Below are 26,095 nucleotides of genomic sequence, written 5' to 3'. Positions count from 1 at the left end.
AGATGTAATACATGTTTGATCTTACATTTTTAAGTTTATCCATATCCGTGATTTCATTGTAAATCTTTTCAGACTTCTCTGAATTATTTGCAGTTATGTAATCACCGAAGATGAGGCTGCGCATGTCATCATCCTGTATCTCTCTCCCAATAACCATGTGGGCGAATAGATGTGCCATCTTCTCTTTAAACTGAGACTGCACTGTATTCTAAAACAGAAGTGTTATTTGTTAGTCAGTGACATTGGCAGGTCAGACATTGTGCGGGTTTGATTACTGCAGAATTACACCATGAATACAAATTTACCTTCTAGCAGAATTATGTAAACACATGAAAAATGTAACAAGCCAATAATTTAGTTGTGTCTTGTTATCAGATTTCCAATGACCTTTCTGTCATGTGTTAATATTTTAATGTATGGGTATGACATTCAACAAATCCTTAGTGGGTTTATTCAGAATGTAGAACATAGTAGTAATGTCTAAACTCTGTTCACCTGATGGTTTTACAACAGTTAGCCCTTTTCCTTGCATTAAATATACAATAAATATATATATTTTTAAATTACATATTTTACATTCACATTGCTTGACCAGCAATTATATTTTGGAGGTAAGGTTCAAATTAAGTATTTAAATCTTCTACATTCTAATAGCAAATGATTCTCTGGAATATAATTGTAATTTGTTTGGTGCATAGACTTTGATGCCAGCAGAAAGGATCCATTTGTGAACCAAGAAAACTTTGTGGGCCCTTATGACCTGGGAGCCTCCCTGCACCACATGGTGCTGTAAGGGCTTACATTACCTGCCTGAGTTAAAGGTATCGCAGACTTTTAAGAAAATTACTAAGAATGAAGATATTCACGTAGACTATGACATGGAATTGTTCATTTTGACAATATTATTTAGTTGATTTTAAGTGCCATGACAAAGGTTTTATTAGGTTTATGAAATACTATGGTACTTTTAAGTCCCAAATTGAATTAACAAATTGAGATAGAGTATTGGATTTTTACGTTAAATCTGTACCCATGTGGTGAACAAGGTGCTAGCTAGAAAAAAAATGGAAGGATGTCACCTCTGTGGCTGGGTTGATATTTTACATCAGTGGTACCCTGTCCATGTTAACAGCCCAGCAGGAAATAGTTGACATAGTTTGCTATTGAAAGACTCCACAGGTCAAAATGAGACTGGGGAAATTGCAATAGCATTTCATATAAATGTGTTTCATTGCAGTTAGGATAAAATCAATGGGGATGACATACATCAAACCTTCAAGGTGTCCCCAGTGGCCTAACTGGGAGAGTCCCCAGTCTCCTAGAATTTGACACCCTTTTAATGTCTCCCTACCTTCTCCACAACTGCTTCTTTGTCCCTGTCTCTTTTCCTTCTCTCTCAGTTCTTCCACAAAAGAGCAAAGCCACAGGGTCAGCCTTTTCCCTGTTCCTCCAATTCAATGAGAGGATGTGCTCAGAAGCTATAGCCTTTTATGGAAGTTCTCTGGGAGGTCTGGTTCATGGAGAAGTGGACAAATAAAGAAGACAGGGAGCAGCGGATGAAGAAAGAAGAAGAAGAAGAGGCAAGAGAAGAAGCAGAGCTGCTGGAAAAGAGACAGGAACAAGGGAGCAGTTAGCAAAGAGAGGGTATGAGAATGTGAGAGTGTGCAAGAGTGAATAAGAGTGAGTTGAGACCATCAGTAAGAGTGAGTAAGAGAGTGAGTTAAAGTGCGGGTGGGTGGGGGTACCAAATATAGGATCTTCCCTGGGTTTCAAATACTCTAGTTACCCCCTGGGTGTCCCTCTTAAGGGAAGATAGTCTCTCTTTGGGAAACAAAATTCCACTCTTTCTATTTCCTCCCCAGAGGTCTTTCTTTTCTAATAACTCCAAAAGTTTACTGGGTATGAGTGCTTTACAATAAAAGTCAAAAGAATATTACCAGAAACAGCAGAAACGGTATTTATAAATTCAACTGTGTATATTAAATGCATTAATCTTCCTCTAAATGCCATATTCAGTTACATAAATGGTTACCAATGGATTATAAATTGTTTGGGGAAGGCCATGCCCCATGGTCATGCTTTTGACCACATCTTCTAATGGAAAAGAGTACCTAGTTGGCAATTTTAAATGTTTGAGGTACGGTACATACAGTATTACAGGATTACTGTAAACTCTCTTAAGTATATTGTCTATATTGGATTGGGTGAAAACAAGCATCTCTTACTTTAGGTATAGTGAGAGAAGATTGGCCTTTGCGCTTCCTGTCTCAGTTCACTGAGTGGGATGGACACTATCGGCTTCAGAAAACAGTGTGTTTACTTGAAGTTCTAATGCCAAATGAAAGATAATCTCACACAGAGAAAGTAGCTGTAAAAGTGATCTCCTTCACGTGTTTGTCATTGATGTCACTTCCTTCAATCTAAAAATTGAATATCTTCAGTCTATCTTTACCAAACACTCGCACCTCCTCCATTTTAACACAGAACCTACACTGCAGTACTCAAGGTTAGAAAACGAGTTTTCAACTTTTCATGCGTTCTATTCCTAACTATAACAAACTAAAAGCAAAATTTTAACATTTTTGTTATTTGCCATGAAATGAATCAATTTATATCTTTTAGTTTTCCTGACGTATATCACAAAAGAAACATTTCACACTTTCAATTTTGGTTGGAAAATATATTTGAAAATTGAATTGGTATGAAAACAATTCTTAAATTAAATATTTATTTTTCATAATTATTTCCTCCCTAATGGGAAACTTGGGAGTTATGAATTTGTATGTCTATATATATATATATATATATATATATATATATATAATTGCAAGTTCATTAATTAGTTTTATATGTGCCCCTGTTTTTCTGCTTTCAGTGATTTAATTATGAGCAGAATATACCAAAAATATGAGGTGTATGAAATGTGGTGGCAGATTATTCAGTTTGAATACTCTGACATTCTTAGTAACTTGCAACAGTTCCTACGGGGACAATAATTATAAGTAGTTCCCCTTTACTTGGCATTATGAGGTATAGAAATGTACCACTAATTACTATGAAAGATTTTTTTTTAACCAGAAATGTCAGTGTTGGAAATTTAATTAGATCTTTGTAAAGATTTTTTTAATGACTCATTTTGTCAATCTGCTAGCACAGGGCACATTAAGTTAATTGTCTTCAACTTCAACTTAGTAGTTTTTTTTAAGTTACGGTAGAGAAGTTTTCCGCTTTGTAACTGCACAGCAGGCCAACCACAAAAGCTGGCTCTGCTAACAAACCCCCCAGATAAATGTTATTTTATGTTTTCCTAAGAAACATGTTACACCTTTGGTAATACCAACTTGCTGAGTAATTTTTTGTTTCTATTTTTTCACATTTTAATCTCAACATGATTCATCCCCGAGTTGTTTTTGGGTACTCAGAAGAATGAATGTCTAGAGGTGTATTTTTATCGAATCTATTGCAACAAACAACAAAAAACATGCCCTTGTTGTGCTCATCCATACAGTTGACCTAGATGCAAAGTCTCCTGGTGTTAAGGCAGAACAGGTACATTTTTCTTTTATGATCAATTCCCTGGCTTATTCAGATCATGAATAATTAGAGAGCAGGTGCCATATCTTTCATTTTACAAAGCATCACTGACTGTGAGGACAATCTCTGTTAAATAGGCTGCCAGAACAATGTAGCCCCCTAAGTATAATTTTAAAAAGTCAAGTTAGAAGTATTGTACATTACAACTACACGGAAAAGTCTTCCAATGTCAGTGATAAAACATTATCCTATGGAACCCTTCTTTTTTTTCCATCTGGTGACAGAGATTCCAATTGTCCGATCTGAAAGTAAAATAGCGATTCTAAAAATGGAATTAATATATAATCAACTACTTTTAAGCATTTTGAAGTCACTTTTAGATCTACCAGTGCTGTGTACTTTCACTGCTGAGTATAATAATATTGTAACATCTGTAACATCATTACTTACCATACTATTTAATGCACATGGCCACCCAGAAATAACTATTTATTGTGTTAAATTGTGTCGCATTCACAATTTCTTTTTTCCATATTTCATTTCCAGTCTGTTGTAAACTGGTTCAAAAAGTTAAAAGTTGTATCCATAACAGAATTACTTTTTCATACCATATCCTAGCAATGGTAGTCTAAGTGCCTACTATTTACTGTGCTCAGAGGTTAGGCCCTTTAACTCATAAGGCTTGTGAGGCTTTTTATTGAAAGGTTCCCCTGTAGACCTCGTCATTAGGATTGCTAGGTAGCATTATTTTCTATTCAGAGTTCAGATTTCTGCAGATTTAAATATCTGAAGTACCCTTGAAGTTCCATGGGACCTGGCAAGGTCTAACGCCTCATTTCTGATTGGGGCACGGTAGTCAGTTACTTAGAGGCAGAGTTAGGATTGTTACGGTAATGGGAAAGGTAATTTTCCCACATTAAATTATGCTAGTTTAGTAAAAACTGTTGATGTTTTAAAACAGCTCCTGTCTTTCTGAACTTAACCTTAAAGGGAATTACAACCCAAGATTTTGAGACCATGTTAAATAAACACATTTGGAGCACCAGGGAAAATTATGCCTTATGTGAGAAAATAACTGAAACTCGGTGTACAAACCCTGCTTGGAGATAGGCTAGTAGTTACCATCTAGTGCCCAATGAGGCAAAGAGAAACTGTCCCAAAAGGGTTGTATGTTTAAAGGATCATTTTAATACTTTTTAATGTGTTTTTTTTAGTTTAATTATGCTTATAATAATAAACTAGTGAAATATGTATTTTATAGTCATCATACCTTACTAAGTATAGGAATGCCAAGGTTGATATATACTGCGACAAGAACAACATTTCTCGGACAAGGGAAAGGGTACAATTAGCATCGGCAGTGATTTATTTTGAGTTACAAAACAAGAGGAAAGTAATAATTAAATAGGCTACTATAGTAATTTACCAGATTAAGCACAGGAAAGAGCAGGATTTTTTAATTTCTACTACAAAATAAAAGGCCCTTACATGACTCTAAGTCATATCCAACATACCTTCAAAGAGGAGGTCCACACCATCCGAACCAGTCTGCAACTGATTAATTTGCCCTGCACCCACTCACACAGGCACTGCAAAAGGCTGGTATCAGGTACAGACTGGGATTTCCCTTTCAATTCCATCACCCAATGGGGATATATCCATCAGGATTTATGTGTGCACTACTGCTGCCTGGGATAAAGTTACCAGATTGGGAACCTCAACCTACAGTCCTCTATGCAGCCACCTTGCTGAGCTCAAAATGGCTCTCATGCCCTCGGAGCCGCAAACACCCTGCTTGGTGCCCTAAGGCAGTGATTTTTTGTATGGGTACTTTTTATATTCTTTTTGTTTTACTTAAAGTTTTTAGATTGGTGGGACCCATTTTTAAACTCTATGTTCCTCAAACTTTTTGCCTTAAGTTTGAAAGGGGCACTCTGCCAGTAGGACCTAAAGGACTATAGAGAATTCTTCACTACTTAGTGAGCTTTGCATGGATTTTGGTTGACTTTTTCATTAGCTACGTTTTCCCTCCATATACATTTGCATTTTGATCAAAGATATCCCAGATGCACCCCATAGGCTCCTTATCTTGTCAATGACCATGTACTGTATGGCAAGTATAATTATATTAGCCCTAAGGCTTACTGTTTGTGGTCATGAATGGTTGAGGTCTTCCTACTGATGCCTAAAGCAATTTGTTGCTATTTTACTTCACAAAAGGTAATAGTCTTATCCTGCTTAAGGCTATATGTGTGAGATTGTATGTGTTTTACATTGCTCTTTTGGTAATTATGGAGTTGCAATGTTTTATTCACCATATTAGAGGCTTGCTACCACTATGGGAGGGACTCTTTATAAGAACCATGTTTTACCTAGTACTTGAATGCCTGTATACTCCCAAGTTCTCTGTTCTTATTGCTTATGCTGTTCTGCATTTACTAGACAGGACTGTCTCTCTTTCACTCCACCTGTTTATTTTAATCATTGTACCATGGTTTGCAGCCCTTTGCCTCCCAGGTCAATGTACATCTTAGAGTTAATACCACTGGCACTATGGGTATTATCCACAGACCAGAGTATAGCACTGTTGCCTTTGTTACATTGTTAGCAACAACAACAATGCAACAAGGAAGCCGGGTCCATTAGTAGAAGAAACTGGGAGGGGGTTATGCCACTATGCAGCTGTCAGGAACCAATTTTTCGCTGCCTGAACCATGGCTTTTTTATAACTGTGGTGTTTACATCTGCGACCACTAGTGGCCGCCCTCCGCCCTCTGGAGCACTCAGAACTCAGGTGTGCCTTGTTACCTGGGTTGAGCCCTAGTCTACATCCAGCTGGGCCTTGTTACCTGGATTACCCTGCCCTTCAGTCAGGGCCTTTGTATTGAAGTCTATGGACCTTCCTGCTGTGGCTCTGCACCTGTACTGTTCCTGGTTCCCTGCTTTGTGTCCTTCCAAGTGGAGTCCCTGCTTTGTGTCCTTCCAAGTGGAGTCCCTGCTTTGTGTCCTTCCAAGTGGACTCCCTGCTTTGTGTCCTTCCAAGTGGACTCCCTGCCTTTGTGTCCTTCCAAGTGGACTCCCTGCTTTGTGTCCTTCCAAGTGGACTCCCTGCTTTGTGTCCTTCCAAGTGGACTCCCTGCTTTGTGTCCTTCCAAGTGGACTCCCTGCTTTGTGTCCTTCCAAGTGGACTCCCTGCTTTGTGTCCTTCCAAGTGGGCTGTGTGCCTTTCGTACCCTTCCAAGCGGGCTGTGTGCCTTTCGTACCCTTCCAAGCGGGCTGTGTGCCTTTCGTGCCCTTCCAAGCGGGCTCTCTGTCTGTCGTGCCCTTCCAAGCGGGCTCACTGCCAAAAGACTTATTACCAGTATTTTATTTTGCTATATGTTTCTTGCTTAGACTGTATTACCCTTATTTGCTGGTCCTGTTATATACATAAAATACACTGCATTACCTGGATTTCTGCTTGTGGTGTCTTTGTTTGCATAATCATGCACCGTGGGTTACAGACTGAACCCCAAGTATCCCCTGCGCATGGGCTCCTACCTGACCTGATCACCCGAGTCCTGACAGCAGCTCTGTAATCATACGTCACCTAGACTATTGGGTACGATTCTGTAGATCCCATCTCCAGAAGGATATAGACATTCTACTGAGAGTTCACAGGGCTAGTAAAATGCTAAATGATTTTGCAGGAGAAAATAAAGGATCTCCATATGTTTAGCTTGGAGGAGAGAAGAGAGAATGGTGATCAAAATATTTAATCAAGTACAAGATTTCAAAGTACTAGAATGTAATGTATGGAAGTTTTACTATACCAAGAAAATGTAAAACAGTAAGGGAATTTAAACATGCATGGTATAGGCATATGGCTATTGTGACCATTATGGTTTAAGTCGTTACAGCAGTAAAAAGGAGGCAGATTAAATGGACCAAATGGTAATGTTCTGTATTCCTCTATTAAATTATACAAGACCAATCGGAACTCTCATATGACTAGGAAGCCTTTTACCCTATGTATCACCTCCTTACACCCCAGAGGACTTCTGGAAATTGTTTTTATTCAGAGAACTATACTACAGTAAGACCTATGGAAACCAATTTTAAGGATGGGCAGACACCAAAATTAGCTAATCACATACTCCTTGTTGGTTACCTAAGTAACACTCCAATTATAAATGTAAAGTCACCACATTATTATCTCTGTACCCCCCATTACCCTGGTCCCAGGTTTCTATGCTAGGACCTTTCTAGTAAACTCTTGATTAAACAATCTTTCACTCCTACGACTACTGTACCTTCAGGGCAGAGCCATCAGAAATCTAAGGGCCCAGTACTGGCTTAATGCCTGGGCTCATGTGTCAACCATGTCATTATGGACCTTGCTTTGTGCACTGGGGCACAGTCATACTGGAAGTACATGACATCACGGCTTTCTTGAGGTCATTCCACAGCATCTCAAAATGGGTAAATATTATTTTTAATACCATTCTGTAGTAAATTTACTTTGATGCTTAGGGTTATTGTCCTGCTGCAATACACAACTTCTGCTGAGAGCAGTGGCTTATTCCATGGACATCATGCCTGTTAAATGTTTTGTATATGGTAGACAGAGATGATAATCAGTTCCAATTATTCCATCGAGCCTTTAGCTGTTACTCTGTGGTTCTTTTTTACCTCTATGCGCATTCTGCGTTGTGCCCTCTGAGTAATTTTGGCTTGGTGCCCACTTCTAGGGAGGGTAGCCACCATACTAAAACATCTCCATTTCTAAACAATTTGTCTAACTGTGGAGTAATGAAACTTTCCAGCTTTATACAAATCAACAATTCATGATTGTGGGTCTTCTGGGATTTTTTTGTGAGGCATGGTTCACATCAGCAGATGCTTCTCGAGAATTGCAAACTCAAAAAGTTTAAATGTTTTTATGTCAAAGTAGCTCTAAAACACACTGCCTATCTAGACTGGACTCCAGGTTTGCTAACTCTTAACTACAATTAGCTTTTGTTGAAGTGATTAGCCTAGGGGTTCACATAGTTTTTCCAGCCTACACTGTGAATGTTTGAATGATGTATTCAATATGGGCAAGAAAAATACAATAATTTGTGTGTTATTAGTCAAAACAGATTGTGTTATGCTCATTATTGTAACTTAGATAAAGATCATATAATATTTTAACATACATTCATGCACAAATACAGGTAATTGCAAAGGGTTCACTTAATTTTTATTACCACCGCATATATAGTCACTGGATATATGGTGTTAGAGTCAGTGTGTATAAAATATTTCCTCCTTGGCATTGTGTTAACACACACCTGAAAGCTACAGACCAGCAAACTGCTCATTTTTAGCTTTTATAGATGTGGTTACACTATCTGATGATCAGTTAATCATTTGATTAGCAGCACCTATCTGCTACATAGCATCTTGATTCCCATGGAAGCAGTAAGGGTGTACTTAGTTTTTCCACACATGGCTTCCTTATTTTTAGAATAAATCATAACACGATGTAATATTATCATATGTTGTTGTTCATCCGAGGTTGTATTTACTATTTTTAAACCTGCTTAGAATTCAAAGAGGGTGTACTTTCTTTTTCACATGACAGTATATATATATATATATATATATATATATATATATATATATAGGCACTTTCAGCAGTGGACAGGGGTCAGCATGGGCACCCTGACTGCACTGTGGCTACGCAGCCCCATATGCAACAAACTGAGATGCACTGTGTCCTGACACCTTTCTATCAGAAGCAGCATTAACATTTTAAATATGTAAATGGGAAAAAAAAAATGATGGCTGAGCCCCAGGTGGCTGCTTTTAAAGAACCCTTGCCATAAACATGGGATTGCCTTACATAGGAAAAAGTGCTTAAGCAATTAAACACAAGGTTGACAATGCTCCGGGGCTGCATGGTATACACTCAAGGGTGCTTAAGGAACTAAGCCTAATTTTTGACAGACCATTATTTTTGATCATTAGGGATTCTTTCTGTTGAGGTATAATGGCAATCGACTGGCGTAAGGCAGATGTGGTGCCCATATTTAAGGGATCAAAAATTCAGCTGGGTAGAGAAACATTTAGAGAGAGTGACAAACTGAACAAGAATGAGAGAAGTGAGTGTGAATTATCCATTATAAATGGCCATCCCTGGAAAAATGTGCAGAAAAGGGCTGAAATGGACCTGTATCGTACACTTATTTAACTACACATCAAATAGGTTCAACCACGTTCTACTTGAGGCAAAATATCAACGGGGTTTGATCTTTATTAATGATGTTGGCAAATTGAAATACAACTCTCCTGATAACTCTGGCTTTAGTGAAAAAACCCACAATTTTGTAGACTTAAATTACAGTGAATGTGAGCTAACGTCAGAAAACACTAAAACAGAGAAAAAGTACAATACAGTAAATAATTTTTTTTTAACCTAAAAGGCACTCATTAAAACTGTCTTTTATGTTGATATTGTTTTCCCAGAAATTCTTCAAGTAAAACTACTAAAAAAAGAACTTTCAGAAGAACTGAAGATATGAGAACTGTAATCTGAAATGTTAAATCCAAAAATACAATACAATAAAAAATAAATCAATAAAAACAGTTGGAATACAAAACAAATGCCCATAACTCCAGTAAAATGTAGATGATAGAGTAAAGATGTAATAAAGTAAAAATATAAATGGTAAGGTAGCCTTACCTTATCATGTCTCTGTACCTACTGAAAACAGTAAACTAGAGTAAGCTTGCATTTCACATTAAAGGTCACATGCAGCAATAAATAATTTTCCATTGCAGTTCTTGAAAGTTTCAACCTTTTCATTTTGTCATTTAGACAGTAAAATACCTACATACAGTTGATTAGGCCATTAAAATGTCTGTGATAGAAGCAGATAGATTCTGAAGGAAAGCAAAACATGATAAACTCTTCCTGTCTTTCTTCTCTGTGTGTCACATTGGTTAAAGCTAGTAATTTCTGTAGGCATAGGAATTGTGCTTCCATGAGAATGGAACAACAATTTATATTACTTGTGTATTGACATTGGCTACGTTAATCTTTGTTAGCATTTTACAAGTACCTCAAAATCAGTTGATTTATAAAGTGTGGTAGGCAGAGCCGGCCTTAGGTGTTCTGGCGCCCTGTGCGGACTACTCCTCTGGCGCCCCCCCATCCCAAAAAAAGAAAGGAATAAAAACTTGTAACAAAACCCCAATCACTATATACTACGCCAAACATTGATGTGGTGTAGGCCTACCACTTCGTTGTCTGGCTTAGTAGTAGGGATGCACCAAAACAAATTCTGGACTGAAACCGAAAGTGCAGCATTTACCTGGCCAAAACCGAATATGAAAAAAAACCACAACATAAAAAAATCTAACACTTTTATTTAAAGTAAGTAACACACCAAAATAGGACAAAACAATTAAATAACAATAATATATATATATATATATATATATATATATATATATATATGATTAACAATAATCACATTCCTATCATGCCCAGGCATACCCAGATTCCAGGATGTACTCGCAGACTTGGCATGATAGGAGTATGATTGCCCTATCTACCCCTTCTCACTCTCTTCTCACTCTCTTCTGCCCTATCTACCCCTTCTCACTCCCTTCTCCCTATCTACCCCCTCCTAACTATATACCCTTTCCCTCTTTGAAGTTCACTTACCTTTCAGGAGTCCTGCGGTGGGGGTGCAAGGCATCGGCCTCCCAGCTCTGCCACTGTATGGAACAGTATAGAATGATGGGAGTTATGAAGTACTTTTAGAGCATAATTAGATCATGAAAAAGACATTGGAAATGGTACAGCATAACACCCATCACTCTCACACACTTACCAATCCACACGCATACCAATCCACACGCATACCAATCCACACGTATACACTAATCCACACGTATACACTAATCCACACATATATACCAATCCACACACATACCAATCCACACATATACCAAATCACACATATACACTAATCCACACATATATACCAATCCACATTTACCAATCCACACATATATACCAATCCACACATATACCAATCCACACACATACTAATCCACACATATATACCAATCCACACACATACCAATCCACACACATACCAATCCACACACATACCAATCCACACACATACCAATCCACACATACACCAATCCACACATACACCAATCCACACACACACCAATCCACACACACACCAATCCACACACACACCAATCCACACACACACCAATCCACACACACACCAATCCACACACACACCAATCCACACATACACCAATCCACACATATGCCAATCCACTCTCACTCTCACTGAATGCTTTCCTACCTTTCCTCTTTTCTCCTTACAGCTCCTTTTCCTTCTCTTCGCTCCTCTTCTTCAGTTCTTCTGTCTTCTTCCGGGTCAGAGGGCACGGACAGCGGTGGGCGCGGCTTCGGTGTTGTGCGCCGAGATCTGACAACAAACCCTGGCGCACAGCAGCTGTTGCCGCGCGGATCAGAAGGGAGCGGTATCGGAGGTCTTTAACAGACCTCCGGCTCCCTTGAGTGATTGTAAGCCGGGTTCAAGGGAGATCCTTGAACCGGCTTAAAATCACTTAAGGGAGCCAGAGGTCTGTTAAAGACCTCCGATACCGCTCCCTTGCGAGCCTGCTCCTCCAGCGGCGAACATTACTGTCCGTCTCTGGAGGGGTGCCGGGTGCCCCCCTGATGAGCGGCACCCGGTGCGGACCGCCCCCCCCGCTAGGTACGCTGCTGGCGGCAGCGGTACGCTACGGTGGCGGCGGACCCCACGGCGGCAGCGGCGGCGGACCCCGCGGCGGTGCCCCCTGGAGTGTGGCGCCCTGTGCAGTCGCACAGGGCGCACACCCCAAAGGCCGGCCCTGGTGGTAGGGACTTGGGTGAAATGTTTAACTAAATAAATTCAGTTATTAATTACTAGCACAATTAAATAAAAACAAAACATTTTATTTACTCAGTTTAGTGCCATAATTATTGTACATTTTTGCCATTTTTTTTGTTTAATTAAGATTTCCCTTTTCCATGTTTTAGGTACTCACACCTGAACATCTTTCTTTCAGAACAATATGGCTTTCATTTGAAACAAAGAAACATGCAAAAAGTATATGAAAAATCAAGGCTCCACCCTGTTGCAGAAGCGCACCAGGAGTCCAGGTTAACGGAGCAGACAGCAGGGAAAAGAACAAGAAGAGGCAAGACTAGGGTGACCATATTTTATTTCTGCCGTTCAGGGACACACTATGAAGCGCATGAGATTACACACACAGGTATATAGGCTGCCCCCGTATATAGGCTGCACCCTAAAAGTTTGGTGCTTTTTTAAAGAAAAAAACACGCTGCCACTCTGTCTCCCCCCCCGAGATATGCTGCCACTGTCCCCCATCCGAGATATGCTGCCACTGTCCTCCCCCCCGAGATATGCTGCCACTGTCCTCCTCCTCCCCCCCGAGATATGCTGCCACTCTCCTCCTCCCCCCCCGAGATATGCTGCCACTGTCCTCCTCCTCCCCCCTCGAGATATGCTGCCACTCTGCCCCCCTCCCGACTTACCAGAGCAGACTCCCGGGTGTCTTGCGGGGCCGGCGGGGGACATCTACGCAATACGCGTATACAACTTCCGGTGCCGGCACTCAGCGGATGTGTCGGCACCAGAAGTTGTATACGCGTATTGCGTAGATGTCCCCCGCCGGCCCCGCAAGACACCCGGGAGTCTGCTCTGCAGAGGTAAAACGCATCGTGCAGACGGTCACCGGCTGCGGCGATGCAGGTAAACAACCTCCGCAGCCGGTGACCGTCCGCACGATGCGCTTAGACAACCCCCGTGGAAAGTGCTGGCAGGGGAGGCTGTCTGAGCATATCGGAGAGTAGGATGCAGGTCCCCTGCACCGCTGCGGGGGATCTGTATCCTAACCCCGCTGCCTGCCCGGCGCTAGACCCCGAATATAGGCCGCACTTTTTCCCCCCACTTTAAGTCTTTAAAGTGGGGGGAAAAAGTGCGGCCTATATTCGAGCCAATACGGTATATATATATATATATATATATATGCGTTAGAGATGCATTTTTAACTGCATGATATCTCTTTGAAGTAAAGACTGTGATTGAAATATGATTTCAAAATAACAGCTGAACTGGCAGTTAGTTGTAATTTTTTAATATTAGCCTCTGCTGCTAATATATATTAATATTAGCCCTTACTGTCAATATATATTTCTATTAGCCCCTGCTGCCGGTATATATTAATATTAGCTACTGCTGCCAATATCTATAACTATTAGACCCTGCTGCTGATATATATATTAAGATTAGCACCTGCTTACAATGTATATTAATATTAGACCCTGCTGCCAATATATATATAAATATTTTATATTGAAAAAATTGGACCCTACGCAAGCTTTTTCTTGGGCTCCGCTCCACGCTCCCTAGCATGCAATTACTCCCTTCGCTCCCGCACCCAAAAAAATATTTGCCACACTGAATCAGAATCAGACATACAAATCCTGTATTTGCAGGTATACAATAATAATGCATGGAAACATAGCATTGCAGGTATAGATCAACCAAACACACAAACCCAGCTTTGCAGGTATAGCTCAATTGGAAATCACATAAAAACTCAGCATTAAAGGTATAGATAAAACTCCCTAAATTACAGGCATAGATCACAGATCGCACACCCCAAAGCCAGCCCTGGTGTCCACACTGCCCACGTAGAACCTGACCAGCACCCAAATTACACACACATAGGACTTGCCATCTTTGTCCCGAAACAGCCCAGCATGAATCAACTTGGTCCCCAAACAGCCTGGCCTGTGCCATTTTTGTCCCATTAACACCCTGCCAGTGCCATCTTGGTCCCCAAGGCTCAAACACCCTGCTTGTGCCATCTTTGCCTTTACACAAATCAATTATACATCTATGATGCACACAAAAACCTTTATAGGCACTCACCAATTCACACTTTCTTTCACATAATTCATTCACACAATCATTTATTCTCTCACTCATTCACACAAATCATTTACACATATTCATTAATGCATTCTCGCAAATTAATAAATTCCCTCACTCATTCAGACAATTCATCCACACATTAATTCATTCATACCCTCAGTCATTCACACAATTCATCCACACATTAATTCATTCTCTCACTCAATCTCACTCTTTATTACTTACTACCCCCTTTCTCACTATCTACCCCCTCTCCTCCCCTTCTCATGACGTCATATTCCAGCACTCAGCATGAAACGCCGGCACCACTAGAGGCCTCGCAGAGGAGACTGAGGGGTGCCCCTCTCTCTCCTCTGGGTCAAAAAAAGGAGACAGGGACACGGATGCAAATGTAGTAAAGAAATTAGTTACGCAGGAAAAAGCATAGAAGAGTACTGAAAAAACACATATCTATACAGACTCATACATGTACGTATAAAAAGAAAGAACAAAAGCAAAGAAATGTGTCACTCTGAAAATATAAGTTTCAGTGCTAATCCTCCTATAAGAGGCGGACTCACGTGTACAAGAACCTTTAATTTTAAAAATTCTTTTAATTGTTAAGATTAAAATTTGTTTGAATTTGAATGCATAACCATTAGCTACATATCACTTTTCCTCCATTTTTCTGCTCTTTCTCCCACTGACACAGCCTTCTAAAATCTACAACACTGTTTTACTTTCCTATAAAGCTATTCTTTTCTGCTTCCCCATTTCACGCAGTGTCTCATCTGTGTTGAGGTTTTTTCAACCCATCCCCTTTCCTTATCCTCCTCTCTTTGTGCCTACTTTTTTGTTTTTATTGCTCCTCTAAACTTACTTGATCCAAACAAATACAAGCAAATATTATTTACTTGCTGGATCCCTGTTTTTTAGTTTTTATATGCCTACGTATTAAGCATTTAGTTTAATATCAGTGTAAAATACCATGATACAATTTACCTTCACTACATGGAAAAACATCTTTCTGTCCTGACTGCTGATAAGTCTATCACCAAAGACTCTGTAGACTTCATGAATCCAAAGTCTCATTAACTTGTGAGCTCCGTCTGACCCCTGAGGTATTTGTTCATGCTTCATAAGTGTAATTCCCTAAATAGGAGAAAAGAAAACATATACTTTAAATCAGTTTCTTCAATGGATGTCTGTATCGATAAAAATGCCCTTTAAAAAAAACACCTTCCGCAGAACACTATAAATATGGTATTTTTCTCTGCAAAGCTCAACACTAAATTGAATTTGACATGATGGCCTCTGGCCTCTCATTTATTTTAGTAAAATGTGTACATAAGTCAATTTATTTGGTTAAGAAAACAATGTAAACAGGCTTTTATGAAGAAACTGAATTGCAAGAGTTTGCCAAGAAATGTATTCAGGTGGAGGGGCACACCGAGGTGGTTACACAAGATGCATTGTGCCATTAGGGTCAGTTTGGGGAGATGTATTATACCACAAAATGTAACTTAATAAATGAAAATATAAACATTTTACACAGTTTTTACACAGTTGTATCACATTTCAGAATAATTGCTATCCTCAGATATAGAATTTGTATGCCATTTTTGGAGCTGCTTAATACAGGTGTCCCTATAAAATGATTTCCCTACAGAACATATGCAAAGCTGCATTTGTTATGTTTTAGAACAGACATAATTGTGATAATGTACAGTACATAAAGTTTATCTTGAATTGGTGAAATATTGTCATCCAATTATTTATAATGCAAAATATTGCATGTAGTTAAATAATTCTGAGACCCGACTATTCTCTACTAACCAATTACGAATTTACCTTCTATCCCTATTTATCCCTATCCCTAGTTAAAGAGTGAATAACAAATGCACACACAGATACACTCATACATACATAAAAACTTTCATTTTTCTATCTCAATTTGTAATTTAAAATTAGAAAAGTATATTACCTGGATCACCCGGGAGAAATCTCGTAAACTAAATACGTAGTGAGATCTAGAAGGCATTGGCAAAAATGTAGCTGACACTTGTCTGTACACATCCATGGTAGCCCACACGAGTATCTGCAGAATTATTCATAAATAATAAAAAAAAAATTTTAATTAAATACAAAAATACAAATATTTCTTATCGTTTTACACAAAATAAATATATAAAACATTCAAAACATTCAAAAAATTGTTTGTCTTTTGATCATGTGCATTTTATTAAAAAAAAAGTATGGATTTGACTAGCTCTCTACTGATATTTGATGACCTGGATGTGGAGCATTACACAAAACAAATGATAAAAAGAAACAACAATCAACCTTCATAGCAGGTGCATACAACCATTTTTGGCGTTTATTTTAGTTTGAGCCGGGGGAAGTTCAAGGTATTTGGGTTTGGATGTATGTCAACACAAGGAAGGAGCTGATCCGGCTCCATGGCTGTACACTATTTTACTTATATTTAGCTAAGCAAAATTAAAATTTGCAATGTAAAATCTTTATGATGTGTCAGAATAGATTACAATGCAGAAATGTATGAATTCACTTTACAGAAGTGTCCTTAGTCTTGTTAAATCATAACTGGAGGGAAAAATCACACATCCACACAGTTGCATTGTCATAAATCACTTTTCTTTACACATACCCTTGAAAAGTTGTTAAATATGAACCCATCTCTCTTCTGCAATTAAAATCCAAGTGGAAAGATTAAATGAAAATGTGCTATATTTTCAGAGCAACATGGGTGTGAGCGTAAAATATCATCTTGATACTGTCCTACCCACAGTCTATGATTATGCATGTAAGTGTCGTTCTTCATACAAAAACACTTTTCTTAAACATTAGGACTGCTTTTATGGACACATATTATACAGGTAAACTAGTAAAGTAGCATTGGCTGCTACTAATTACAACCATATTACAATTGTTTTAACCCCCATTTAAACAGTCTCATATGTAAACACATTAATTTGAGAATCAAGAACAATACCATCCATCACTATTATTTCTCAAAAACATATTTACCATGCACTAAGAAGAATAGAACAGTAAGTTTATAGTGGAAATTTAAATTTCTTTTAAAATTATACTTTTATTTTTAGGAATTGTCGGCCGAATGAACTATGCCAAAGCACATTTTCACCCGATAACGTTTGCATAGCTTCGTCATTGTGTGACAAATTTGTTTTTTAAAGATACACAGTGTGAAATCAAGCAATCAAATGGAATATGGAAGTTTAAAGCTGCAATTATGGAAGTCTTTACTTGTTGACAGGAGAAACCATTTCTTTTTTCACAATGTGACTTTTACCATGAAAGGGCTCCTCCCGCCAAACTATTGTAAAGGCTGTCTTTTTAATGTGCTGATAAATTTTAGGAAAATTTTATTATGACTATAATAAAAGACAGTAAGTAGATTTCCGCTGGTCAAGGGCAAACCTAAGCGATCTAAAAGCTTAATAAGAGAAATATAAAGAGGTGATCATAATGATAATATGAGCTTTTTATAGACTTGGAATATTAGCTACAGTGAGATCATGTAGGACTTTGGCTGGGGTTGGCACTTAAAGTAAAACTTTACTCTTTTGAAAGAGTTCATCTTTTTTCACCTATTAAACAATACCATAATGTACATTGTCTGTAGTTCCATAATTAGTTTGTGATTGATAAAGAATATAGCTGATATGCCATTCCAAAAGAAATTACTAATTTGCACCAGATTATTGTTTTCTATGCTCACAGAGTCACCTCTGATAAAAAGATGCGGTATATTTATGTATAAGTATGTGCCACAGCGAAAGGAACAATCCCTCAGCTGCACAAAGATTACCATCATAAATGGCTCTCGGTACAGCTTTATTTACAACGTAACAACTCAAATTACAACTCAAATATGGAACTTTTTCCGTACCCCTCTTGTTCTGGATTCTTCTCTGCATTGTGGTGTATATCTGCCTACCTGACTTGCTAATTATCATATCTTATAGCATTTTTTTTTTACATATAATGTAATTTTGCAGGTATTATCATTTATTGTTTTATATTGCACCATTATATTCCGCAGTGCTGTACAAAGGGTCGCATTTAGGATGAGCCCTGTTTCCACCTTCTTGCTTAGATAATTGTTGTTTTACACTTTGTTATAACCCTTCATGATGTCTGGAGACTATTAACTATTTTTTGTTGTTTTTGCTGTTTTCTCATATGAATCAGTATAATGCAGGCTTGATTTTGTATGTGAATATAATGTAATTCACAAAATAAGTCTGTGAATTAAGCCCAGAATCTGAAATAGCGTGAACCTAGGCTGGTGCTTGTAAAGCACACAATATGTTTCAATATCATATGGGCTGCATTTATTTTATGGTCACAGTTAACCTTGAAATGGAGTTAGCAAATACACTTTAATGTCTATTTCAGTTAGAAAATGTTTACAGTGTGGGATCTAACATTCCTTTGTATCACAAAAAAGTCTGCTTGAAAAAAATATTTTTTAATGTTCTGGGCCAACAGCTGGTAGGTTTGCCTGAGGCCCATTTCTGCCGCAAGCTACTGTCTGTCCAAAGATACTTGTGTCCTTATTGGCACCAGACAGCTTCATGGCAAGGTCTAGTGTAGACAGAATGTGAGAGAAAACCAGAGCATACCATGCAAACTTAAACTCTCTCTCTCTATATATATATATCAATACCAGAACATTTTGGATAATAGGTCTTACTCATACCTCCCAACATTTCACAATACACAATACACTTTAAAATGTCGCGCTTGCATCACCACTTAAAACACACTTCATTTTTGTCAGCACAGTCATGCATATTAAAAATAACCAACACATTGAATTGAATTCCCATGAGGCTCACTTTCATGATGCTGGCTGAGCGTCATGGGAAGTACACACACATATACATGTACACTGCCCTTACACACACATGTACACTGCCCATACACACATATAGACATGTACACTGCCCTCACACACACATGTAGACATGTACACTGCCCTTACACACACACACATACATGCACACTGCCCTTTAACACACACATACATGCACACTGCCCTTTAACACACACATACATGTACACTGCCCTTACACACATATATACATATACACTGCCCTTACACACACATATACACTGCCCTTACACACACATATATACATGTACACTGCCCTTACACACACACATACATGTACACTGTCCTTACACACACACACATACACACTGCCCTTACACACCAACTAACAAATAACTATACTGCCCTTACACACACCGGCCAGTACGCATACACTTACAAACACATACATACACATACTCTGCCCTTACACCCCTTTCTCCCCATCTCTTATCTCTTACCTCTTCCTCCATCACCCTTCCTCTGCCCCTGCAAAGCGGCACAGAGGAAGGGATAGGCGGGACAGAGACCCAAAATCGGACTCTCCCGCCTAAATCGGGACAGTTGGGGGGCATGCTTAGTGGTGTTACTGGGGTAGTGGGCATTAGACTTGTGCATTCAGATTCTTATTAATTGCAAATGTAATGAAATTTGCAGATTTCATCAATAACTAAAAAAACGAAGCCAGACACCAGACGAAACAGTCTAAAATAAAGCAAAGAGCTCTGAATTTCCATCTGAAATCTGCCGGCTCTTTCACTCACATTCGCTGAATGTCTTCCTACCTTCTCTGCCGACCACTTCCGCTTATGTGTCTCACAGCTCCATTTCTGTGTCTCGCATCTTCTTGTTCTTCATCTTCCTGTTCTTTTCTCTATTCTCTCTTCCCACGTCTTTCTTCATCCGCATCTCTGAGGACATGACCTCCTGTTGAACGTCCGCCAAAATGGCGAAGCTTCCATAGGTGTCCTCTCCCACGACTGGAGGTCAAGAGTAAAGGATGTCAATGGAAGCTCCGCCATTTTGCCCTACGATAACCCTGTATGAACTTCTGCCAAAATGGTGGTGTCAGGACCCTGGTAAGCAGGTCGGGTAGGAGCCCAGTAGCAGGGGATACAAGGGGTTCTGTTTGCACCCCACGATGCATGACGGTATGTGATGTGGTACGGACAGGCGAAATAACACACGGCACAACAGAATACGAGGAAAGGTACTGTATTGATGAAGGATATCACCAGCAAGAAAAGGCAGTAGTTTCTAGGCAGGATGCCTACTGTCAGGGCTGACGGCAGGAAGCCCACTGGCAGGGCTGACGGGTACGGAGACCCACTGGGTGGGCTGACGGCAGGAAGCCCACTGGCAGGGCTGACGGGTACGGAGACCCACTGGGTGGGCTGACTGGTACGGAGGCCCACTGGGTGGGCTGACTGGTACGGAGGCCCACTGGGTGGGCTGACGGCAGGAAGCTCACTGGCAGGGCTGACGGGTACGCAGGCCCACTGGGTGGGCTGACTGGTACGGAGGCCCACTGGGTGGGCTGACTGGTACGGAGGCCCACTGGGTGGGCTGACGGCAGGAAGCCCACTGGCAGGGCTGACTGGTACGGAGGCCCACTGGGTGGGCTGACGGCAGGAAGCCCACTGGCAGGGCTGACTGGTACGGAGGCCCACTGGGTGGGCTGACGGGTACGCAGGCCCACTGGGTGGGCTGACTGGTACGGAGGCCCACTGGGTGGGCTGACGGCAGGAAGCCCACTGGGTGAGCTGACGGCAGGAAGCCCACTGGCATGGCTGACGGGTACAGAGGCCCACTGGGTGGGTTGACAGCAGGTACAGGCAGGTAGCTCAGGAACTAGCAGGTAGCTCACGGTACAGGGCCAAAGCAGAGCGGTCCATGCACTTCAATGCAAAGGCCCAGACTACAGGGCAGGGCAGGTTAATGAAGGCAGGTCCCACTCAGGTGATCAGACCCAGCTGACCTGGTAATCTGATCCTGAGCACTGCAGAGAGAGGGAGAGGGTGGCCACTAGTGGTAGCAGCCGGACATAACGGCAAAAGTAATCATACATGGTCCGGGCTAGCAGGGTGGAATCCTGACAGATGCCCACCGCAAGGAGCAACCTCTGGGTGCTCGTAGGACTGTGTATGGCAGTAGTGTCACCGTCTGCGGCGGGACAACCGAGTTCTGGCACGTAGCGCTTCCTCAAACACATGCTGATCTTCACGGCGTATGACAGTTCCATTGGAAGCCACTACACGGTCTGGTGGCAGCGCCTCAGGTGTGCTGGCCTGGGTGTTCCGGACCTTAGCCTCTGGTGGCACAGATGCAAACGTCGCGGTAAGGACAGAAGTCGGACAAGGCAAGCATTCGCCAGGGGATAGGAATACCCCCTGTACACTGTATCCCTCTGAGTGGTGTTGACCAATACCGGGACTGGACTGGGTGGAGACAGGAATGGAGGAACGCCTACCAGCCGTTTGATCACGCAGATGTTGCTCATAAGCTTCCAGCTCCTTTCTGTGCACGATTGTCCCATTGGTTGCTAGGACATAACCAGGAGCCCCAAGGGAGTGTCTTGCGGTTTGGAGTCTCCCGTTCCTACTTCTGTGAGTGGTAGGAGTGATGTTCCTGACCGCACAAACGGCCGGGGGGTTCATATCCATTGGTGTGTCTGATACCTCTGCCTCAGATGACATACTGTCCATATCAGACCACTCGGGGGCGTCAGACAAGGTCTGGAGGTCATCTGACATTACGATGGAGGGCGTAGGATTCTCAGGTGCTGAGGACTGGTTAACCCCTGCATTACCTGTTAGTGATCGCGACAGGGAATGCTCCTGCTTTGTGACATTGCTGGCGTCATATGCAGGTTCCTGGGCATGGGGTTTCTCGATGTGGGTAGCAGACGGTTTGGCTGGTTTCAATGGACAATATGAAATCCTATGACCAGTCTCTCCACAATAATAGCATAGGTTATCTACTTGCCTTCTTTGTTTTTCCTCTTTGGTGAGTGGCTCACGCTTGTAGCTCTTCTTAGGAGCCTTCTTGCTTTTGGTCTCTGTCATGGTCTTGGTAACACCATGGTCGGGTTTTAAAACAGTCCGTACGGATATACATATCTGGAGAAGACATTCCGCCAGCAATTCCAGTACCGCAGGTATCCCCGCGGACTCCTTGTATTGGCCTTTGCATTCTGTCAGGACCCTGGTAAGCAGGTCGGGTAGGAGCCCAGTAGCAGGGGATACAAGGGGTTCTGTTTGCACCCCACGATGCATGACGGTATGTGATGTGGTACGGACAGGCGAAATAACACACGGCACAACAGAATACGAGGAAAGGTACTATATTGATGAAGGATATCACCAGCAAGAAAAGGCAGTAGTTTCTAGGCAGGATGCCTACTGTCAGGGCTGACGGCAGGAAGCCCACTGGCAGGGCTGATGGGTATGGAGACCCACTGGGTGGGCTGACGGCAGGAAGCCCACTGGCAGGGCTGACGGGTACGGAGACCCACTGGGTGGGCTGACTGGTACGGAGGCCCACTGGGTGGGCTGACTGGTACGGAGGCCCACTGGGTGGGCTGACGGCAGGAAGCCCACTGGCAGGGCTGACGGGTACGCAGGCCCACTGGGTGGGCTGACTGGTACGGAGGCCCACTGGGTGGGCTGACTGGTACGGAGGCCCACTGGGTGGGCTGACGGCAGGAAGCCCACTGGCAGGGCTGACTGGTACGGAGGCCCACTGGGTGGGCTGACGGCAGGAAGCCCACTGGCAGGGCTGACTGGTACGGAGGCCCACTGGGTGGGCTGACTGGTACGGAGGCCCACTGGGTGGGCTGACTGGTACGGAGGCCCACTGGGTGGGCTGACGGCAGGAAGCCCACTGGCAGGGCTGACTGGTACGGAGGCCCACTGGGTGGGCTGACGGCAGGAAGCCCACTGGCAGGGCTGACTGGTACGGAGGCCCACTGGGTGGGCTGACGGGTACGCAGGCCCACTGGGTGGGCTGACTGGTACGGAGGCCCACTGGGTGGGCTGACGGCAGGAAGCCCACTGGGTGAGCTGACGGCAGGAAGCCCACTGGCATGGCTGACGGGTACAGAGGCCCACTGGGTGGGTTGACAGCAGGTACAGGCAGGTAGCTCAGGAACTAGCAGGTAGCTCACGGTACAGGGCCAAAGCAGAGCGGTCCATGCACTTCAATGCAAAGGCCCAGACTACAGGGCAGGGCAGGTTAATGAAGGCAGGTCCCACTCAGGTGATCAGACCCAGCTGACCTGGTAATCTGATCCTGAGCACTGCAGAGAGAGGGAGAGGGTGGCCACTAGTGGTAGCAGCCGGACATAACGGCAAAAGTAATCATACATGGTCCGGGCTAGCAGGGTGGAATCCTGACAGATGCCCACCGCAAGGAGCAACCTCTGGGTGCTCGTAGGACTGTGTATGGCAGTAGTGTCACCGTCTGCGGCGGGACAACCGAGTTCTGGCACGTAGCGCTTCCTCAAACACATGCTGATCTTCACGGCGTATGACAGTTCCATTGGAAGCCACTACACGGTCTGGTGGCAGCGCCTCAGGTGTGCTGGCCTGGGTGTTCCGGACCTTAGCCTCTGGTGGCACAGATGCAAACGTCGCGGTAAGGACAGAAGTCGGACAAGGCAAGCATTCGCCAGGGGATAGGAATACCCCCTGTACACTGTATCCCTCTGAGTGGTGTTGACCAATACCGGGACTGGACTGGGTGGAGACAGGAATGGAGGAACGCCTACCAGCCGTTTGATCACGCAGATGTTGCTCATAAGCTTCCAGCTCCTTTCTGTGCACGATTGTCCCATTGGTTGCTAGGACATAACCAGGAGCCCCAAGGGAGTGTCTTGCGGTTTGGAGTCTCCCGTTCCTACTTCTGTGAGTGGTAGGAGTGATGTTCCTGACCGCACAAACGGCCGGGGGGTTCATATCCATTGGTGTGTCTGATACCTCTGCCTCAGATGACATACTGTCCATATCAGACCACTCGGGGGCGTCAGACAAGGTCTGGAGGTCATCTGACATTACGATGGAGGGCGTAGGATTCTCAGGTGCTGAGGACTGGTTAACCCCTGCATTACCTGTTAGTGATCGCGACAGGGAATGCTCCTGCTTTGTGACATTGCTGGCGTCATATGCAGGTTCCTGGGCATGGGGTTTCTCGATGTGGGTAGCAGACGGTTTGGCTGGTTTCAATGGACAATATGAAATCCTATGACCAGTCTCTCCACAATAATAGCATAGGTTATCTACTTGCCTTCTTTGTTTTTCCTCTTTGTTGAGTGGCTCACGCTTGTAGCTCTTCTTAGGAGCCTTCTTGCTTTTGGTCTCTGTCATGGTCTTGGTAACACCATGGTCGGGTTTTAAAACAGTCCGTACGGATATACATATCTGGAGAAGACATTCCGCCAGCAATTCCAGTACCGCAGGTATCCCCGCGGACTCCTTGTATTGGCCTTTGCATTCTGTCAGGACCCTGGTAAGCAGGTCGGGTAGGAGCCCAGTAGCAGGGGATACAAGGGGTTCTGTTTGCACCCCACGATGCATGACGGTATGTGATGTGGTACGGACAGGCGAAATAACACACGGCACAACAGAATACGAGGAAAGGTACTATATTGATGAAGGATATCACCAGCAAGAAAAGGCAGTAGTTTCTAGGCAGTATGCCTACTGTCAGGGCTGACGGCAGGAAGCCCACTGGCAGGGCTGATGGGTATGGAGACCCACTGGGTGGGCTGACGGCAGGAAGCCCACTGGCAGGGCTGACGGGTACGGAGACCCACTGGGTGGGCTGACTGGTACGGAGGCCCACTGGGTGGGCTGACTGGTACGGAGGCCCACTGGGTGGGCTGACGGCAGGAAGCCCACTGGCAGGGCTGACGGGTACGCAGGCCCACTGGGTGGGCTGACTGGTACGGAGGCCCACTGGGTGGGCTGACTGGTACGGAGGCCCACTGGGTGGGCTGACGGCAGGAAGCCCACTGGCAGGGCTGACTGGTACGGAGGCCCACTGGGTGGGCTGACGGCAGGAAGCCCACTGGCAGGGCTGACTGGTACGGAGGCCCACTGGGTGGGCTGACGGGTACGCAGGCCCACTGGGTGGGCTGACTGGTACGGAGGCCCACTGGGTGGGCTGACGGCAGGAAGCCCACTGGGTGAGCTGACGGCAGGAAGCCCACTGGCAGGGCTGACGGGTACAGAGGCCCACTGGGTGGGTTGACAGCAGGTACAGGCAGGTAGCTCAGGAACTAGCAGGTAGCTCACGGTACAGGGCCAAAGCAGAGCGGTCCATGCACTTCAATGCAAAGGCCCAGACTACAGGGCAGGGCAGGTTAATGAAGGCAGGTCCCACTCAGGTGATCAGACCCAGCTGACTTGGTAATCTGATCCTGAGCACTGCAGAGAGAGGGAGAGGGTGGCCACTAGTGGTAGCAGCCGGACATAACGGCAAAAGTAATCATACATGGTCCGGGCTAGCAGGGTGGAATCCTGACAGGTGGATCTTCTGGTTATGCCCTCTCTTCCAATTGGAGAATCGAGGAAGAGGATATCACTGGAAGCTCCACCGTATCGTCCTAAAATAATCTTGTGCCAAACTGGTGGAGCTTCTGGTGACGCCCTCTCCCCAG

The 26,095-nt window shown here is 43.0% G+C and overlaps 1 protein-coding gene across 1 annotated transcript in view; it reads right to left on the bottom strand.

The window, feature by feature from the left end:
* The window catches only part of LOC149299757 (dynein axonemal heavy chain 3-like), a 498,381-nt gene that overhangs the window by 136,859 nt on the left and 335,427 nt on the right, over positions 1-26,095 (bottom strand). Inside the window, exons 46-48 of the mRNA XM_089486039.1 lie at positions 16,501-16,614; positions 15,519-15,668; positions 26-208 (exon numbers count right to left, since the gene is read on the bottom strand). Of these exons, the coding sequence (XP_089342165.1) occupies positions 26-208; positions 15,519-15,668; positions 16,501-16,614 (447 nt within the window). The remainder of the gene's footprint in view (positions 1-25; positions 209-15,518; positions 15,669-16,500; positions 16,615-26,095) is intronic.

This window comes from Sceloporus occidentalis, unplaced genomic scaffold (assembly GCF_023333645.1).
Source record: "Sceloporus occidentalis isolate IW3139 unplaced genomic scaffold, rSceOcc1.0.p SCAF_28, whole genome shotgun sequence".
Classification (NCBI taxonomy): domain Eukaryota; kingdom Metazoa; phylum Chordata; class Lepidosauria; order Squamata; family Phrynosomatidae; genus Sceloporus; species Sceloporus occidentalis.
The sequence above is the reverse complement of the archived record's forward strand: the minus strand, read 5'-3'. Positions and strand labels throughout refer to the sequence as shown.